We start from the raw sequence: 21,663 nt of genomic DNA, 5'->3' as shown, positions 1-21,663 counted from the left end.
CAGCAGAGAGAAAAGAGGGGCGGGGCGAGCAGAGCTCAGTTGCATTTAAAGGAACAATTCCTCAGAATGGGATGATTTTTGCAGAGCTGATTTTGATAAGGTTTTTCACAACCATTGAGAATTTTTAACCAAAGTATATTATATACTTTCCATTAAGACCCTAAAGAATCATGTCAACTTGTGGAAAATGGGCATCCGATGACCCCTTTAAGGAAACAACTGTATCTTTTTAATTTTCATTTTAATTTAATTTTTATTTATTTATGTATGTATGTATGTATTTATTTATTTATACTGTATTTTTTCTTTCTTTTTTCTTTGTTTCTTTATTTTCTTTCTTCCTTCTTTTTTTTTAATTTGAACAAACATAATTGCCTAATGTTGTTGTTGTTTTTTTTTCTTTTCTTAACCTGAATTAATGTATGGTTAATGTATGGTTGTATAGTTGACCGAATATCCAAAAGAGACTGACGATCATAAACCACAAGGGCACCACAGTTTGAGTACCAAACAAGCAACCAGACTATCAGACAAGAGAGCAGTAGACAGCAATCTGACTCACTCAATTTGACTACTAGATTAAAAAAAAAAAAAGTAGCAGTAGCGATCAATACACTTGAATGTCTCAGGGCTTGCGGTTGACTAAACTCCATGGCCGCCATTACCGCAATGTCGCGTTCCTCCTCCATGATACCCGCAGTGAATGACAACCCCATACACAGCAAAGCATAGTGCATAAACTGACTGAGTGAGGAGCATGGACCCTCGTGAATAAGCTTAGACTTCAGCAGTTGATTAATGCCCTCACAGAAAAAAGTCTATCAGCACACAGTCAGGCAAATCAGAATAATACGCAATGTCCAGATACTCTTGTACATAGTCCTCGAGCAATTGCGTGCCCTTCTCGAGGGCTAAAAACAGATCTACCTGCAAGCTTTTATTGAACTGAAACATAGAATTGGTCATACACAGGCATGGGTCAAACACCGGCAAACAGATATACAAACAAGGCAAGACACAAGAGTAATCCAGGGACAGGTGAGGGTTGATCGGCGGCAAACGTAATCCAGGGAGCAAGGCAATCGGGTAATCCAAATTGACAGACAATAGTCCAACGAGGAGTGAACAGAGTCCGAGACGGCAAGACAAAGGGTTAAGGTGATAAGTCCAGGGCAGGCTGAAGGCAGACAAGACGAGATAACCAGGCTAGGATCAAGACACGGGTGACTAGACTAGAAAAGACTAAACTAGACTCAGGAAACTTGGAATTGGCTCCATAAAGTAGCTACCACAGAACGTGTGATAAACGCTATATAATACTTGGTGCAAAATGATGGTGATGGCTTCTTATTTGTAGTGTGTCTGAGCGTACAGACTTTGAACTTTTGAACGTTTTTTCTAGAAAGTTCTTCTAGTCTGTTCTAGGCCTACCAACAAGAAACAAGCCATCTAATGGGCCTAGTCACACTTTTTTTTTTTATTAGCTTCTTTTTGAAATGCAAGTACAAATCTCTAGATGATAGCTGAACAGCTGCATTTAAAATTAAGTTTCATAGCCTTGTTGAAAAGTCAATGTACGGGTAGAATTATTGATTGATAGTTCATTCAAATGTGGTGAACAGCACATTCCAGGGCCGAGTATATGGTGGGGCTCCTCTCTGACTGCAACAGTTCACTACAACTTGATTGGATCTTGGATCTAACACAAACAAACTGTCCAACACCATCAGATAAACAGAAAACCTCTGGTACCAAGCCTGGGATGGACGAGACTTCTCATTAGTCCACATGCAGTTTCTGCCCTTCACGCATCTACAGACAAATTCTTAGGGTTCTGGCTTATGACCACCATAAAAGATTGCTTAGGACCTGTGGGTGCAGTAGCAGTGAGTAAAACAAAGAGAGATCACAAAGGCTATGTTCAGACTACAGGCAATTTTTTTCTCAGATCAGATCTTTCAGATCTTGTTGTTTTGCTAATACCGCTTAAAATGAACCTGTGAATTTCTGTGTGTCTTCACCATTCAAAATCAAAGTGCGCATTTTCATTTTATAATGCCGTCTTATTGCTCTCTTTGTAGTAGGTGTATTTTAAAAATGTTTTCCTGACGAATCCTGGACTCCTGCTCAAAATTGTAAATTAATATAATGACAGCTACAAAAAAATGCAACAATAAGCCAGCAAAGCTGATGTTGTTCCATCCTGACAGATTACAGCTGAGTGGAACCCCGGAAAATAAACCGTGGAACTTTGACCAATAAGAGGACAGTTTATCGCCCGTGACTTGTATTAACACATTTGGTCCGTTTAGAAACTTGTTTCGGAACAAAGCAATTGATCTACAGGTGTGAAAGCACCCTAAGTTGCAGTGCAGAAATCTGTCACACAAGAAAAACTTAGCGACAGAGGAGACTGGTATATATTGTGATGTAGGGGTTGCACCGACTAGTCGACTAATTGATTAGTCGATTTTAATCGCTCTGCCATGAGAGTTTAAGCTTGATGTTGACTAGTCATTGGTCCCATAGAGGGTGCAACAGGATAAGAAATTCACATTTATGCTCCTTTTCCAAACAGTTAAAATAACAAAGAAATTCATACTCCGAAAGCACATGTGATTAACCATTGGTCCTAAGCGGGGCTAAAGCCCCGGGGCCCGAGCAAGGAGGGGGCCCATGATTGGCTGTGGTAGCACCGATTGCCAAAGCCCCACCACGCCCCCTACATATTAGCGCTATTAAGAGTCTTTCCGTAAATTCTATGAATTACCAATTAGAGATTAAAACGTTGCGTTTGAATTTGGTTTTCAAATTTTGAACAACCTGTGCACGTATCTCAGGTGATCGCTGCGCCTAATGCCCGCATTCAACTCTCTTCACTTTGTTCTGGCATAATGTGGAAATGGTACACAATAGAACTTATCTTCGATAAGTAAAAATGTCAACTTTTCTAAAAACAAAGGGGGCTATCTAAAAAAAAATGAATTTCTTTGTTCTCTTCAACATTTCTGGTCCCCCACAGACTCCAAGAGTGTTTTTTTTTTCCAAACTATGGAAGAGGGTCCAGCAATTGTTTGTTTACCAGCCTAGATGCTGTTACACATTTTAAACAGCTTATTGTACAGTTAAGTTAATCGTCGCTCTAATCTAATGCGCTGCTGCATTGTAACACACACACATACAGTAGGCTACAGACAGCAGCTTGTACATCACATACATTGTGCGCACCGCAATAGTGCGGCGCGGAAATGTATTGTCAACACTGTTCTATGATTTCTTAATAATACAGCTTAGAAACTGAAAAGTTCTGGCATATACAGGTGCATCTCAATAAATTAGAATGTCGTGGAAAAGTTTATTTATTTTAGTAATTCAACTCAAATTGTGAAACTCGTGTATTAAATAAATTCAATGCACACAGACTGAAGTAGTTTAAGTCTTTGGTTCTTTTAATTGTTCTTTTAATTCACTATCTCAACAAACTATCTATGGGGTATTGTCAAGAGGAAAATGAGAAACAAGAGACCAAAAAATGCAGATGAGCTGAAGGCCACTTTCAAAGAAACCTGGGCTTCCATACCACCTCAGCAGTGTCACAGACTGATCACCTTCATGCCACGCCGAACTGAGGTAGCAATTAAAGCAAAAGGAGCCCCTACCAAGTATTGAGTACATATACAGTAAACGAACATACTTTCCAGAAGGCCAACAATTCACTAAAAATGTTTTTTATTGGTCTTATGAAGTATTCTAATTTGTTGAGATAGTGAATTGGTGGGTTTTTGTTAAATGTAAGCCAAAATCATCACAATTAAAAGAACTTCAGTCTGTGTGCACTGAATTTACTTAATACACAAGTTTCAAAATTTGAGTAAAATTACTGAAATAAATGAACTTTTCCACATTCTAATTTATTGAGATGCACCTGTATTTCTTAGTAATTAAAACAGCTTTAGTATTAGTAGAGAGACTCTGCCAGGTAGAATTAATTCACACGCAATCGCTCTTTCACTAATAATTTCATATAAATATAATCTTTACAGTGCTACTTTATTTGTATCTGATTTAGATTCAAACTAAGAGAGGTGGAGAGGCCATCTAATGTACTAATAACCACATCTTAAGGGACACATGGTCTTAAACCACAACATCATCAGTGATGTGAGTACATATCTTAGAAAGTGCATATATTGTTAGAAAATTGAGATTTCATATTTTCACTTTCCTTTGTCTTTTTTTGGTCCCACTTTATATTAAGTGGCCTTAACTACTATGTACTTACATAAAAAAATAAGTACAACGTACTTAATGTGGTCATATTGTATTGCAAAACACTTTTGCTGATATGGGTAAGGTTAGGGAGAGGTTTGGTGGTATGGGTAGGTTTAAAGGGGTCCTATTATGCTCTTTTTCAAAGTCTTGATTTTGTTTTGGGGGTGTACTAGAACATGCTCTCATGCTTGGTGGTTCAAAAAAATGCATTATTTTTCACATAATTTACATTATTACAATACCTTTCTCCCAGCTTGGCACAAATAGCTTGATTAGTTCCGGGTTTACTGAAGGCCAGCCTTCCGAAAAAAGCAAATGTGTTATGATTGGTTTGCTATCCCAGTGCGTTGTGATTGGCGAACAGCTTAGACGGTGTTTCAGTACTGCCACGCCCCTTGTCAAAGCAGTTAGCGCAAGCTAAATTAATAATGAATCTTACGTTTTAAATATGGATATTTTTCTTACAAAAATGCATCGATTCGCTACAGGAAACCCCTGGGAGCTGTGTGAGGCACTTTTTATTATGAATGGATGCGTTTCATTAGACTTTACTAGACTCCGATTGCATTTGTCTGAAAGAAGGAAGTCATATACACCTAGGATGCATGGAGGGTGAGTAAATAATACGCTACAGTAGTGTTGAGTCCCATCCTCAGCTTGCGAGATTGCAGATACATGATATTATCGTGCTAATTTGTTTAATTATTTTTAAATACTTAGTTTCATTGCCCGAACCCAGCTGCAGCATAAGGCTAAAAGCAGCCTAACATTATCAAAAAAAAAACATCATCACTGATCAGCCTAGCCTATTCTAGTGCAAGTTTATGCATTTTAAAAAGCACTCGCGTTATAAGTGAAGCTATCTACACTGTATGATGAATAAATCTCTTATCACATACTGCATACATCCCTACACATCCCCCAACAATATGAATTTTCGTAGGCGGGATTTAATTTAATGATATTCTAATAGACCGCGTTGTGACATCATTACATGCGGAAAACAAACGCTGTAGTCCAAAGGAGCCATTTGTTGTAGTTCTTGGAAAGAGATTTTTTAAAAAAAAAAAACGAAATATCTCCCTTTGGAGTGGACTTTGGAGTAGATTTGTAACTTTGTAGATCTTTTTTGTGCTCAAAGATACACACCACACACTGACTAAAATTCAAAAAGTGAAAAAGCATAATAGCACCCCTTTAAGGGTAGGTTAAGGTGTAATTATAACACTGTAATTATAAAAGTACTTACAGAAATGAATTACAGATGTAATTACATGTAGGCATTTTTTACATCTAAGTACAGTGTAAATACATGTATGTACACAATAAGTGCATTGTATCAAATTATTAATTTCAATGTAAGTACATAGTAGTTAAGGTCAATTAATATAAAGTATGACCTCTTTTTTTCCCATCACTTTCTTTCTTTCTGCAACTTGTGTAAGTGTGTGTTCATGTGTTAGATTAGTTTCTTAATATTAACTTAATATTAGTTAAAGCATTGGTCTCAAGCTCAATTCCTGGAGCGTCACAGCTCTGCACAGTTTTGCTCCAACCCTAAACAAACACACCTGATGCAAATAATCAAGGTCTTCAGTAATATGTGATGTGATCTTAGAAAACCCGTCGGATTGTTGCGCTGGGACGTTTTCAGGAAATTCGAAAAATAGGTTGAATGAATATTGTGAGATGGCGGAGCGCAACAACGCCGACTAAAGTACTGCAGCTGCTCACTTAACCGAACTTACTTGTCTCAATCTGCTCAATCTTGGTGATGTCAGTGCCCTAAACAATGTTATAATGGACTATTTCACATCCAGAGATGAAGGATCGGATGATGAGGTTACTAAAGAGGAGGAGTCAGATGACAGTCTGTTTTATGCACAGTGCTTGAACAGTTGCGCTGCGCTCACTTTTACTACAAGGCTGCATTATTCGTGCTATCTAAACATAAAATGGCTGATCAAAAGTTCGGAGACTATGCACATGATACACAACGGAAAACAGGCGTTAGTCTGATTGTGTAATGATGCAGTATAGTGCTCCGAACTTGACAGACAGCTCTCGTTAAACCCATAAAGTGAAAGTGAAAGCCGTCTCACTTTAAAGCTACTTTTCTCATAATTCCATTCCTGAAAATCATCACTATCAGCCAACTTTAGATAGCCATAACATTGGTTACGTTACGTTTTGGAAAGGGCTTGAACCTAGTATTCATATAGTATCAAAACCTAAAAAAGGTAAAATTTCACCATGTGTTAGGTTTTCCTAGATCCTAGATAGTAACACTTTAGAATACAGTTTTGTCATTAGTGAATAACTACACAGGAACAAATGACTAATGCACTATTAACATTCTAGTAACTACTATTGACTAACAATAAATTCTGATTAACAAATCAGTAAGTAATAGTGCTCAGTTGAAAGTAGTAGTTCATTATTAGCTAATCAGTAACTACTATTTTTTCATATCTCCCAAAGAACTACTAAGAACTACTATATATATGTTCGTAATTAATGTGAATGATGCAAAATGTATAATTAATTCTAAAGTGAAGATCATGATAACTCTCTAGTAATGACTGAAATCATTGTAAGCTACTGAGGTATATGTAAGGTTTTGGATAGTAATGACTCAAGTGTTACTACATCCTTCTAAAGGAATTACTAATTACTTGGATCCGTATTATAAAGTAAAGATCATGGTAACCCACTAGTAATGACTCAAGTATTACCAAAGCCATCGGAAGTATAACTATCCAGAACCTTACAAAAACCTCCATAGTTTTTAATGACTTTAATCATTACTAAGATCATGATCTTCATTTTAGAATACGGATCCAAATAATAAGCAATTCCTTCTGAAGTATTTGGTAGTACCCCAGTCATTACTAGTGGGTTACCATGATCTTCACTTTAGAATTAATTATACATTGTGCATTATTTACATTAATTATGAACATGTATATCAGTGGTTTTTTGGGCCAGCGCCCCCCTACCCATTATCCGGGTCCCTCACCGCCCCCCATCAAATAAATCGTAGTCTAATTGTCCTCACTGAATATTAAAGTTGATTATTATTATTTTGTGTTTATAATGAGGACTGTAATTCAAATGTATGGGGTCATTGTGATTTTTAGGAAATTACTTTATTTCAAGGATGCATTGAATTGATCAAAAAAGACAGTGAAGTACTTTTTTACAGTAAATTATTTTAAAATAAGTGTAATAACCTTAATTTACAGAGTTTTTAAGCATGTTGGTGGTTTTCATTGCTACAGCTTCAGTGTTGTTGAGATGCAGATATATCTTGTTGCCCCAAATTTAAAAAGACTAAATAAAAATGACACAGTGGACATTATTTTGGTGAGTAAATACCACATTTACACATGCAAATGGAATATTTCATAGATTTTGTGAGAATATTTCGAAGTTTACTTAAAATAAATAAATAAATAAATAAGTACAACCCTAATTCTAGAAAAGTTGGGACATTTTGTAAAATGATAAAATCTGTGATTTGTTCATTCTATTTAACTTTTATTTGATTGGCAAAAGTACAAAGAAAAGTTTTCACTGACCAACTTAAATGTATTTTGTAAATATAAACATTTATTTATAAAATATGTATTTATTTATTGTTGCGATTTTAGCTCAAAGGGAAATGTATATAAATAATTACAATTAATTATGATTAATTACAATTACTTATATCAGCTGCCAGTAGTAACTGTAGCAGAATCAATTTTCCATCAACTAATCTGTTCGCTCAGCGAACATCCAGTATAATCTTTATATCAACTCTAAGAAATGATATTTTCTTGGCCACAGAAAATAACTTTCTTAAAGTACCATTGCATTAGAGCAAGTAGCTCGAATCGGAATCGTAAAGGGACATTAATTTGCTAGGCAGAATCAGAATCAAAACTCATGTAATTTGTGCACAATAGTTTATTAACGAAGAACTAACACATAACTAATCTAAACAAACAAACATGAAATCACTCATACATGGGGGAATGGTCAGTGAGAAGCAGTTAGAGAGAGACAGAAGAATGAAGCTATGAAAAGAGTCAGTTAACCACCTGCTGTGAAACCATCAGTGCTGTCTACAGCTTATACTAAACCTCTGTTTGTTTAGTTAAATGTACGATACTTGCATTGCCTTGGTCGTTGAACAAGTGTCCAAATGCAGTCTCTGGTGAAGGTCTTGATGGTTGGAGCAGTGGTGGTTTTGGAATCGTGATCATGTTCTTCTGGGTCCGAAGAGTGATGAACTCCAAAGATGTTCTGACTCGATGGTGACTGGGAGTTTCATCCCATGTGAAAAGTGAAGAAAAACCAAGAGCTGAGAGGGACCCAGCTGAAGTCCTGTGATCTTTGTGGAATGGAAAGACAAGGCCGCAAGGCCTGGCACACACTTAGGGAAGTCCTGAAGGGTTCTAGCTCATCTTCTTAGGTTCTCCAAGAACCACTGACTGGCTGAGGCGAGTCATGAAGATGAATTCCAGGTTTGAGTGGAACTGTCTGGCTCTTTGTGGTCGAGAGCCACAGCTCTGTATGTTGGGCCTGTCGGGCCCGCCGGGCACGCCCTGTGCCGGCTCAGGCTCCCCGTGGGTTCCTCCACACAGGCAGCAATCAGAAGATGTTGCAGACGAAGGAGAAAGTGAGAAGAGTGAAGAAGAAGGAAGAACTAGGGAGAAGGTCAACCGTTTGCCTTTAAGCTCTCTGGAGGCTGCGCCTCCAGGAGGTCCGCGAACCAATGGTAACTTTCGCCTTTGAAGGGAAAGTTTACGACTCTTTGTCTGTGAGCATGGTATTTTGCATATGTAATTCGATTGGGTGTTGATGCAAAAACTACTAAGGTTTCTTAAAACACTAACATGTTGCAAAGGTATCAACATCTAATTTACACCATCTTTTAGATCATTAAAATACGAACTCAAAGAGTCCAAGCATGACATAGGTGGGTTATACTACTAGTCATCTATCATAATACATGCATAAAACAGTAGAAAGACAAATACGAATACAACAGACAAAAATTAAAATACAATGCAGTAATACTGTACACAATAACCTGGGCTATGTGTGATAGGAAGGTCAAAGAAAGGTTTGTCTGTGAATGAATAGGAAAGAGTCTATCTCTATAGGCATTGTGTCTTTCCTATGGCAAATGTAGCATGGGCAGATGTGCATTCCTTGAAGCAATAAAACCTCTTATCAGATAGTTACCGTGGCAACTAAGCCCTTTTGGGGTGTTAGTTGCTTTGGGGGGTTGTCTTCAAAACTCCAGCATATAGCTGGCCTGTTGTGTTTAAAGACTATTTGTTAAATGTAACAATTAATGTATGTCTGATTGGTCCAGACGCTACATTATTTATTTGAAGTATGTATCGTACTCCAAAAAAGTTGGGACAGAGGCAAAATAAAAGTGAAAAGGTTATAGAATAACCAAATAAACTGCTTTGAAACACAGCAAGCAGGTGAATTGGTAATAGGTGAGGGTATCATGTTTGGCTATAAATGGAGCTTCTCAGTCTTCACAAGCAAAGCTGGATCATGGCTAAAAATTTGTTTATATTAACAAAATAAAGTTGGCCAGTGAAAACAATGGATTTTTTCTTTGTACTTACATCAATTAAAAAAAAAGTTAAAGAGAACAAATGGCATATTCTTAATTTTGTGGCATTTCACAAAACGCCTCAACTTTTAATTGGGGTTGTAGAAAGATGGGAAACATATGCTCCTCATTTTCAAAACAGTGACTATTTTAGTGTTGTCCTGATTTATATATTTGTTATTCAATTAAATTTCAAATCTTGCTTTTTTGTCAGTGTGTTGTGCCAGCTATAATAATAACAAGAAATGGTAAGCAACAATAAGCATAATTTCTGAAAGATCATGTGACACTGAAAGCTGTAGTAATATACTATAGCTTAGCATGAGAAGAAAACACATTTTAAAATATATTCAAATAGAATTTTTTTTTTTTTCAAATGGTAGATTTACTGTTTTTACTGTAGGCTGTTTTTTTTTAAACAAACAAATGCAACCTTTTTTATGAACCCATTAACAAATCATACTGACCTTTTTTAATGGTAGTGTATATTATAGGCTATATTTTATTTATAATATATAGGCCCGTTTTAAAAGCATGTATCTTAACCCCCAAAACAGTCATTGAATGGCACATGACATTCATCACATTTTTGACTTATCATATGAAGTATCATTATCATTAGAAGCAAAAAAGGAGCAAAAACGTGGATATAAATTAGGCTGTATTTGTGAGCTTTTAATAAACTCTTTAGAAATTCGGTATTCAAACCAACCGCAGCCAATCAGCAAACAAAAAGTATTAATATTAATTTTTCTAAACAAGAAAAAACATCTCTTGCTTCATCGTGTCTAAATGCGTGCTATTGTTTTGACGCAGCAGCTGCGCTACAGAAGTACTGAAGTCGTTGGTAAGGAAATGATACACCGTCAAGTCTAGGAGCGGGATTATTGGTGTAAACTAGCAGCGAACACCACTACTACACAGGCCGCGAACAGCGCGACACGTTGTGTTAAAGCACACAGATCCCGTTATAATCTGTCGTTCAGTAACAACTGAGCGCCAGCGCTACAGTAAACGGATTCCGCGTTCTGTTTCTGCCTGCGGGACTCCACGCGCCTGTGCTACCGACAAGTTGATATAGAAAGTGCGCTTTGATGTATCCAGTGTAGAGACCGCGTTAGGATGTGGCAGACCATTTTCTTTTGCAAGTTTCAGCTCATACATCTTTGGTGTAAACTCGTCTTGACCAAACGCCCCCCCAGGAACAGCTCAACGCCCCCCTTTCAAAAATATTGCTTCCAGCGCCCCCCGATGCTGTCCGAACGCCCCTTGGGGGGCAGTACTGCCCCCGTTGAGAAACACTAATGTATATAGTAGTTCTTAGTAGTTCTCTGGGAGATATGAAAAAAAAAGTTACTGATTAGCTAATAGTGAACTACCACGTTCAACTAAGCGCTATTACTGATTTGTTAATTTCTTGTTTCTTGTTAGTCAATATTAGTTACTAGAATGTTAATAGTGCATTAGTCATTTGTTCCTGTGTAGTTATTCATGAATGACGGAACTGTATTCTAAAGTGTTACCCATAATATTAACACTACTATCGTAATATTTTGTAATACACAAGTATTATACTTACCAAGACAGCACTATTTCTATACAGTAAAGGTTTGTGTGAAGTATAAGGAATGACTGTAACGCCCTGTCCTAGATGAAATACTGGAGTGTGTCCATGATGAACACTGATGCAAGCTTCACAGCAGGGCCATATCTATACACTGAAAATAAGACTTAACTCCAAAGAGAACTGAAAGGGTGAAGGGCGCCGTCTTGGAGAGGGCCTGAGATTGTGTCCTAATCACTTACATGCAGCAGGAGTCGGGCTTCCATGGCCTCCTTACAGGTGATGAAATATGGTTTCATTAGCAATATATCCTGCCGTAATTTCTGAAGTACAAGAATGATAAGAACATTACTTTAGATTGCTTTCTACTGAATGCTGTTTCAGCAAATGCACTGTTCATATTAACCAGCTTTACAAATAAAAAATAAAGGTTTAAGCTGTCACAATTTATTTATTTATTTTTTATAAATTATCACTTCTATAGACTGTAATTGTTGCATTACTAAATTATTAGTTGCAGTCAAGAAAGTCAAAACCTCAGAATTGAACAGGTCATTATTTTACCCTTTGCTTTTTGATACTTACTCTGATCTCCACCAGCTCCTCCACAAAGTTGAAGAGAAGAGGGTTGATCTCCTTCAGTTTGAGCACAGGCCTGGACATCATCAGAGCAAGATAGCGCATTGATGTACGACACACCTGAACACATCAACACACATACCACAATCAGTCTTAAGTCATGAGTCACTATCAAACTGATAGAATTCACATTTTTGGGTGAACTATCCCTTTAAGGATCAATTCTCACTGTAGCAAATTAGCTCAAAGGGAGATATAAATAAATAATTACAATATAATTACAATTAATCATAATTAATTATAATTATTTTATAATGAATTGTATAATTAATTATTATTATACAATTCATTATATCAGCTGTAGCAGAACTAATATTACTGTAACTGTATCAAAATTAATATTACAATCAACTAATCTGTTCATCCAGTGAACATTCAGTGTAAATACATATCAAATCCAAGAAATGATTTTCGTGGCCAAAGAAAATAACGTTCTTACAGTACCAATGCCTTAGACCATGTAGCAAGATAGGCTTGTTCAACTGACTTTGATTTAAAGCAGTGACAGAATCAGAAACTTGTGTAATTTGCTTTTTTGTATCTTTTATAAGAAAACAGACACAACCATAGGTATTTATTCAATACAGTAGCTAAATTAATGAAAAATAAAGGATTTAACAGGTACAGACATCCCCTAATTTACTGGGGACGCACAAATTAGTGCACTCTCAGGGCTGGGTTGCGGCTGGAAGGGCATCTGGCGTAAAACGTGCCAAATCGACTGTGCGGATCACTCCGCTGTGGCGACCCCTGATAAAGGGAGCAAGCCGAAGGAGAGAAAGAGAGAGAGACATTCCCCAATTTCTTTTCTTCTACCAAAGAGAAAAATATGCTGAATAAATAAGTTTTGATGTATGGTTTGTTAGAACAATGTTTGGCCAAGATACAACTATTTCAATATCTGGAATCTGAGGGTGGCAAAAAAAAAATCGAAATATTGAGAAAATTGTCTTTAAAGTTGAAGTTCTTAGCAATATTACTAATCAAAGTTTTAATATACTTATGATAGGAAATTTACAAAATATCTTCATGGAACATGATCTTTACTTAATATCCTACAGATATTTGACATAAAAGAAAAATTGATAATTTTGACCAAACAAAGTATTGTTGGTTATTGCTACAAAATATACCTGTGTGACTTACGACTAGTTTTGTGGTCCAGGGTCACATATATATATATATATATATGAGGGATACGCATCTTCATAACTGAGGCTGATGCAATACTCTAACGGAGCGAGGGAGACGTGAAGCGGGTGGATCCAAATGCAATGCTTTATTGACTTTAGATAAAGACATGGTCAAAAACAGGCAGGGTCAGACATCGGCAAACAGGTATGTAAAGAAAGACAGAAGAGTAGTCCGTAAGGCAGGCGAGGGTTGGTGAACAGCGAACGTAATCCAGGGGGCTAGGCAAAAGGGTAATCCGATAAACAAGTGAGAGATCCACAGGGCAGGCAGCGAAACAGACAAGACGAGATAACTAGGCGAGAATACAAAAACTCAGGAAACTAGACGAAACTAGGGAACTGGGAAACTAGGAAACAAGGGAATGGCTCTGTAAGGATCGTTAACACTAGGAGAGTGCTATACGCAACATACACAATACACAATCCACAATCCAATGCAATACTCGGCTGTAACAGGATGGGCTGAGAGTTCATTGATGGCCTTCATAGCCATGACAGGACGGGCAGAGAGTTCAACGACGGCCCCCATAGCCGTGACAGGAAGGGCAGACAGATCATACATGGCCTCCATGGCCGGAACAGAACAGACAGGGCGTTCACAGCTGACGTCCCTGGCTGTGGCAGGCAGGCCTGAGAGATCATAGGTGGCTTCCATTGCCAGAAAAGAATGAGCAGGGGGATCATACACAGTCTCCGTGGCTGGTTCAGGACAGGGTGAGAGTTCATAAACAGCCTTCGTGGCCGGTTCAGGACTAGTCATGAGTTCACAGGCTGGGAGTGTGTCGCTGGGGCTACCACCGTGCAGGGAGCTAGAGCAGACGTCCCCGTTTCGTGAGGTTCCACAGCTTCAGCCGCCACCTTTGGAGAAACTGCGGTGAGCATCACAGCCGCTGAGGATGCCGCAGCAGACGCTGCCACCTCCAGAGGCTCTGCAGTGTAAGCCCCCACCTCTGGAGACTCAGTGGTGGTATATCAGACACACCATAAAGCGATTCCCATTACGGGAAGCGCTCTAGACAAGGAAAACAGTTCATGAGTGGGAGGGGTGAGGTGAGTAGGTTTGGGGATACCGGCTGAGCGTGCAGACACCAGCGGTGCATCCCTCAAGCTGTATACCAGACTGGGGTTATGATGAACTGACGTTGATGAACTGGGAGTAGCAGACGGGATGTGATGTGACTCTGGGCAATCAGACATGACGTGACGAGGCTCTGGGAGGTCAGACGAGACATGAAGTGACTCTGGACGGTCAGCTGAGACATGAAGTGACTCTGGACGGTCAGCTGAGACATGACTTGACCCAGGAACAACATCAGTAACTTGACTTGGCTCATGAAGATCAGCTGTGACTTGACTTGGCTCATGAAGATCAGTTGTGGCTTTACTTGACTCATGAAGATCAGCTGAGATTTGACTTGGCTCATGGAGATCAGCTGTGACTTGACTTGACTCAGGAACAACAGCTGTAACTTGACTTGACTCGGGAACAACAGCTGTAACTTGACTGGACTCTGGAACAACAGCTGTAACTTGACTGGACACAGGAAGAGCAGCTCTGATTTGACTTGACTCAGGAAACACAGCTGTGACTTGACTTGACACAGGAAGAGCAGCTCTCACTTGACTTGACTCAGGAAACACAGCTATAACTTGACTTGACACGGGAAGAGCAGCTCTGATTTAACTTGACTCAGAAAACACAGCTGTAACTTGACTTGACACGGGAAAAGCAGCTCTGACTTGACTTGACTCAGGAAACACAGCCGTGATTTGACTTGACACAGGGATGGCAGCAGTGACATGACGGAGCCTTGTTTTTCACCGCCATTTTGTGAACGGGCTCCGCTGTTGCCAAAATTGTGTTAGTGCACTCCGGTGCAGTCGCCATCTCACAAGCAGGTTTCAACACTGGAGTAGTGATCATTATGCTAGAGTGTCCTGGAGCTTGCGATTGACTAAATTTGAGGCCGTCCCAACCGCAATGTTGCGTTCCTCGTCCGCGACACCCACAGTCAAAAAAGAACACACAGACAACAAAGCATAGTCCAAAAATTGGACTATGAGTGATGAAAGCGGACCCTCGTGTTTGAGCACAGAACTGAGAGGTTGATTAACGCCTTCGCAGAAAATTTCTATGAAAATACAGTCAGGGATATCTGAATAGTTTGCTATGGCCAAAAACTCGCAAACATGTTGCTCAAGTGATCCTAGATAATTGCAGATCAGTCTCGAATCTCCCTTTTCTGTCTAAAATACTAGTAAAGGCAGTATCCTCACAACTATATTCCTTCTTAGAGAAAAGTGGTATCTGTGAGGATTTTCAGTGAGGATATAGACTGTATCGTGCTCTCTCAGTTACAAATGACCTGCTGTTATCATCCAATCATGGTTTTATCTCTTAATTAGTGCTACTGGAACTTAGCTAGGGATTTGATACTATGACCACAATATTTTTGAATAGACTAGAAAATTATGTTGGCATTTGTGGAATTGCATTGGCATAGTTCAAATTGTACTTATCTGTAAAATGTTTTCTTTATAATGGTTTGTTATCAGAGGAAAACACTTAACATGAATGCACTTTGCATTCATATCCAGGGCTGCTTGCTTGCATATAGTTTGTATCATCAGTATACTAAGTTTAGCCTTTTAATATTACTTTGTTAATGCATTAAGCCATGTTAAGTTTTTCGGTAACACTTTCTATGAAGCCCCTCTTTTTACATAAATTATAATGGTATTTCTAAGGCATTATAATGAATGCATAATGCATTATAAATACCTTATAATATCTTATATCATCTCATGAATAATCATAACAACAATTATAATACATTATAATACTTCCGTATTAGTAGACTTAGGTTAAGGTTAGGCTAGGTAGCAGGTTCACATACTTGCAAAGTTACTTAGAATCAATTATTATACTAATAATAATAATTACTGCTAGCTGATATGCAGTACCATCAAAATAATCAAACTGATAATACAATTGTGTCATATTACACATTCATCTGATCTGATACCTGATCTTATGGCTCTTTGAGAAATACCACTGATCACGCCACATCAATTTGGCAACAGTGCCACCTATTGGTCAAAAGTGATAAACCATCCATTAACCATCAATAATTAAATTTCAAAAAATGCTAATAACTTCTGATTAAATAAGTCTATTGTAACTAAACTGGATTCTTGGGTCATGCAGAGAACATACCAATTTTGCCATAGTTGGCTGAACTTCCTGTCTGCCATTTTGATTTTCTTTTAAAACCTACTTTTTCAAACTCCCCCTAGACTGTTTGTCTCATTTTTACCAAATTTGAGTCAAATCATCTTCAGACTGTGCTGACAAAAAATTATGGATTTCATGTCGATAGACGAAACCGTTTTCATACAGCGCCGCAACAAATTGGAGACATGATGCGCAAAAGGACTCTGAGGCTGTCTCTGCAGAGCTTTGACGCACTGATGCCATATTTTATTTGTGCCATTGCCACCTCACACTGACCACACCACATAAATTTTGTAACAGCAGCATCTACTGGTGAACAGTGATACATCTTTCAATCATAGTAATAGTGATTATATTTGTATTTTTCTCATTGATGCAATTCCTGCTTGCAGCTGTATTTCTAATTGAAATAAACACTGTTTTATGATTGTTAATACTGTAAAGCTTTTTGGTTTTAATTTGTTTGTATAAAGTGCTACATACTGTAAATGCATGTGATGTGACTTTACTTGACTGAAGCACTGAATACCAGAGCTCATGCAAACATATCCAAATCGTTATGATCGGATGCTTTCTTGTTTTTTTTAGTGCTGTCATTTTTTAACTCTGCAGAGCTGCGGAGTTTGAGACCTCTGATCTAAACACTGCTCTCAGCAACGTAGGCAGCATTGAGATTTTGCTAACATTATACCCCTTAATGAACAATGAAAAAGAACTTCGCTGTGAGTATATCTGGCCTTTATGTAGATATTAGATCACATAATTGCTCACAAGGAGTCAATGTTATTGTACCTTACGGGGCTCAAACTCCCAGTTGTGTATGACTCTAGCTGGAATAATGGCTGTGTCATTCCAGTGGCAGCTGCTGCAGTAATACTGACCCGTATAATCACACTGCCGTGCCTCATTAGGAACACCCCCTACACAACACAAGACAACATTATACAACTTATGCAACCGAATTCCAAATATCAAAATTATCTCACAATGTTTCCCTATTATACAGCAATCATACAACTCTGAATCTAACACTTCTGACAATAACTACATAAAGAATTTATTACGCAAAAACAAAACAAAATTAAACAAACAAACAAACAAACAAACAAAAAACAAAAATCCCCATATGAAAATTAACCATAGTTTTATTATAGTAACAGTGTGGCAACCATGTGTTTTTGGGGTATTGATTACAATTTGTATAACCACAGTTTTACTACAAATATCATGATTAAGTATGGTTAGTATAGCAAAACAACTGTTAATTTATGGGAACCATGGTTTAACTATATATTATTTGTAGTAATTTTACTACAAAATGGTTTTACTTGGTGTAATGGTTTATTTTCGTAACGGTTTACATTTCTGTCATCATCAGAGACAAAGATAAATGTTGGAAAAGCAATAGAAGATGTGATGCTTGTTTGGAAAGAGACTTACGTAGAGAGATAGGTGCCCGACACTCCACACATCTGTAGTCCTGTTTGTCTAGACCGACCTCAGGACAGATGCTGAGTTCATACTCAGACTGATGGCTGACCTTTGACCTCACACATGGTTTGCTGATAAGATTCATGCACTTGCTATGGCAACGGTAATAACAACCTGGAACCAGAAATAAAAGCAATTTATAATAGTTCTGAAACTAAACTAAAAAGTCTCAGTGAGATCTGAATCCATCCATTCTCTAAACAACTTGTATGTGAGGAGAGTAACTTGTATGTAGGCAGCCAGTACTATATACTGCAGGGTGAAGGCAGGGAAACACCTTTAAAGGATGACCAGTCCATCAGAGAAAGATCTAAACGTTTTTAAGCAATTAAAAAATAATACTCCATTGTAACCAAGTGTCAGATTGAAGAGTCTGAACTGTGAATTACTTCACTGTAGATTTGTCTAAAGTCTTGTGAACAGCGTACCACAAATGACACTATAGAAATGTCAAGACATAGTCAAGTTATAAATATTAGTATACAAGTACATATATATATATACACTAGATAATAAATAAATATATTAACCTGATATTAACCTGCCACATTCTCAAAAAAGTATTTTTTCTTTTACTGACCATATTTCATACCTGATGAATGTACAGTTTTAAATGAGTTTGACTGATAAACACCCTTACGAAAATTAACCATGGTTTTGCAATAGTAAAAGTGCCATGTTTTTTTCGATTTTTGCCATTTGTATAACAACACTTTTACTACAAATAGCCTACCATCATTAAACTATAGACAGTGTAGTAAAACCAGTGTAGAGTTAATTTGTTTGTGTGCATTGGTGCTCTTATTCCAAGTCCATACTGCTTATTCCATAGTTTGAAATGGCTGAATGAATGTGCGGTAACTGCCTTATTTAACAAAGTTAAATATTTAAATAGTTTTTAACAGTAACACGCTGACAGTGCAACTATTGAATATACATATTTTGGCATTAGGCTACATACAGTGAAACGATGACAGAATATGACACAGAATAGTGACTAACATATTTAATACAGGTAAATACAGGTTCATTATGATCTTATTTATCATCTCACAAAGTGCAGCATCACGATTAGGTGACTATATAGCACTGACACCCTGTGGTGAACAATCACGTATGATTACCAGCCACTGCTTTCTCAGATCGGTTTATGTACACATTTGTGCTGTCGAACTGTTGTATAAACGCAATATCACACGAGTAGACTTGAGATATGGCTGTATATCGGCATGCTGTGATTACCTGCGGCCTCATGCCTATGGCCGAATCACAGCCGTGCCGATATACAGCCATATCTCAAGTCTACTCATGTGATATTGCTCATATATATGTAGGGAAGATGTACTATGTTAATATGTTGTGTGAGCCTCCATTACAGGGATGAAGCTGTTGTTAGCCAAGGTAAAAAGGGTTATCCCGTTCTCTATAAAATCTGTTTTATTTATTTACTTATATTAGCCATCCATGCCAGTTAAGAAATATATTGTTGTTTAGATCTTCATTAATGTATATGTGTGATTATTTTTGGTGAATGGTTTCTTATTTGTAATGTGTTGAGCTTTAACTGAGTATTTTTGGGTTTTATTCTTTGTATTTTGTATACTTCTAACATTTATATTTATCTGTAACATGTTGAAGCCATTGTGTTGGGTTGTGCCGATAGACGATAGTATAGATATCGCCTGTTGCTGATGCCTTTGATAATAACAAGACGATTATTATTATTATCTGTCTTAAGTAGACTAGGCGCCTAACTCTAGTGATGCAGTGCAGAGAGCCGTTTGTGGAGCGCTTCAGAAATTTGCCATGAGGTGGCTGGTATAAACACAAAGGCACAAATCACGGTGAGCGGGAGGGGGTCTTTCAGGTGGAAAGCTTGCAATCTGTAATTGCGTGCAGTTGCTGAGGCTCGCGAAAGCTTGCAATTGCTTTCTTATGCGCGCTGTTTTTCCGGTTTTGCTTTCACTTTTGGAATCGATCCTGTTTAGCAAGCAGGGGAGAGAATGTAAAAGGGAGGCACAGTAGGCCTAACTCGTTTTGGGGCCCCCCTTCGCGCCGTAGACGTGTGCAGTGTAAATAAGGGGTAAGAAATGTATTCATCATACAGTGCTGTAAATATTGTATTCACATATGGTACCAGGAGTGTTCTTTAAAGTGCATAAACTCGGCTAGATTAGACTAGGCTAGTCAGTGATGATGTTCTTTGATAACGTAGGCTAAATGTTCTTTGCTCATTTTCTGTAGCTGCTTTTAGAATAACTAAGGAAACGTAAGCATTTGTAACCTACAATGTTTCTATTAAATTGTTATCATGTTAAACACAAATTAAGTCATAGTGAAAACATTAGGGGCCGTTCACGTCGCGCCTGAAAATGTGTGGAAAACGCTAGGCGCGCCACTTTCTCCTTCTTTCTGCCTAGAAAAACCGCGTGCGCATCGCGACCGTGTCGCTTCCGTTATGAGCGCGGCTGCCGCACGCCTACATTTGAACTTGAGTGCGCAAAAGATGCGATATGTGAACGGCCCCTTAGGTTATCATGTTAAACACAAATTAAGTCATAGTGAAAACATTAGGAGCCGTTCACATATCACGCCTAAAAACGTGTGGAAAACGCTAGGTGCGCTGATTTCTCTTCTTTCCAAAGCGCTCTGTAGCTTGCGCTTCCGTGGGTCTGCCCAACCATGACCCAAACTCTCAATGAAGACGCGGAAGTTTCATCAAAGGACAAACGGATTTCTAGCACTTAAAAATCGCTTGCTGTAGCTCTGCTACTACATTTAAATATGGCTATCCCTGTACAGCTATGATCAGCTGTTTCTCCATCTTGGCTGAGCTTTCAATGTTGTTATGGGAAAGGATGAAGCTAATTGGTTGGTTCTTGTCACATGACCCGCGGTGCGCTTGCGACATTTAGAAAACTCTGAGATGTTTTCATCTCGATGCGGCGCGGACGCGTCTGAAAAAACCTAGCGCGTCACACCGCGTGCGCATCGCGACCGTGTTGCTTCCGTTATGAGCGCGGCTGCGCGCATTTGGAATAACGAACTTGAGCGCGCAAAAGACCTGATATGTGAACGGCTCCTTATGTTGGTTTATTTGATGGCAATGGACAATGTTTTTCTTATTGAATTAATCAGCTTTTTCAACAAATCGGTGGATAAAAATAATTCAATGATTTACTCATTTACACCGTCAAATGCTTTGTTACTGAATTAATTAGTCATTTTAATGAATCGGTTGAATCTTAATGACTCACTCATTAACAGTCACTTACTGCCACCTACTGGTGGTTTTAATCTCACATTTTGACAATTTTTTTTTTCATATTTCAAATGATTTCAAATATACGGAGCCCCTTAAGGGACATGGTGGTGAAAAAAAACAGAGTGAGTGAAAAAAAATTCAGGGTGGGAGGAAAAATATTTTTCATATTTTTTTGCGTTCTCTCGCAAAACATTTGCGTTTCCTCGAGAAACTTTGCGTTCTCTCGCAAAACTTTTGCGTTCTCTCGCAAAGATTTTTGCGTTCCCTCGCAAAACTTTGCGTTCCTTCGCAAAACTTTGCGTTCTCTCGCAAAACTTTTGCGTTCTCTCGCAAAGATTTTTGCGTTCCCTCGCAAACTTTTTGCGTTCTCTCGCAAAACCA

The 21,663-nt window shown here is 38.1% G+C and overlaps 1 protein-coding gene across 4 annotated transcripts in view; it reads right to left on the bottom strand.

Moving 5' to 3' along the window:
• def8 (differentially expressed in FDCP 8 homolog) overlaps positions 1–21,663 on the bottom strand; it is a 169,262-nt gene that overhangs the window by 24,377 nt on the left and 123,222 nt on the right. For all 4 annotated transcript variants that reach the window (XM_051134718.1, XM_051134719.1, XM_051134717.1 and 1 more), the window contains 4 exons: positions 17,967–18,131; positions 17,319–17,446; positions 12,045–12,158; positions 11,702–11,782 (listed from right to left, as the gene is read on the bottom strand). In XM_051134718.1, the coding sequence (XP_050990675.1) occupies positions 11,702–11,782; positions 12,045–12,158; positions 17,319–17,446; positions 17,967–18,131 (488 nt within the window). The remainder of the gene's footprint in view (positions 1–11,701; positions 11,783–12,044; positions 12,159–17,318; positions 17,447–17,966; positions 18,132–21,663) is intronic.

Source organism: Labeo rohita, chromosome 18 (assembly GCF_022985175.1).
Source record: "Labeo rohita strain BAU-BD-2019 chromosome 18, IGBB_LRoh.1.0, whole genome shotgun sequence".
Classification (NCBI taxonomy): Eukaryota; Metazoa; Chordata; class Actinopteri; order Cypriniformes; family Cyprinidae; genus Labeo; species Labeo rohita.
Note: the sequence above shows the minus strand (reverse complement) of the source record. Positions and strands in the feature narration are given on the sequence as shown.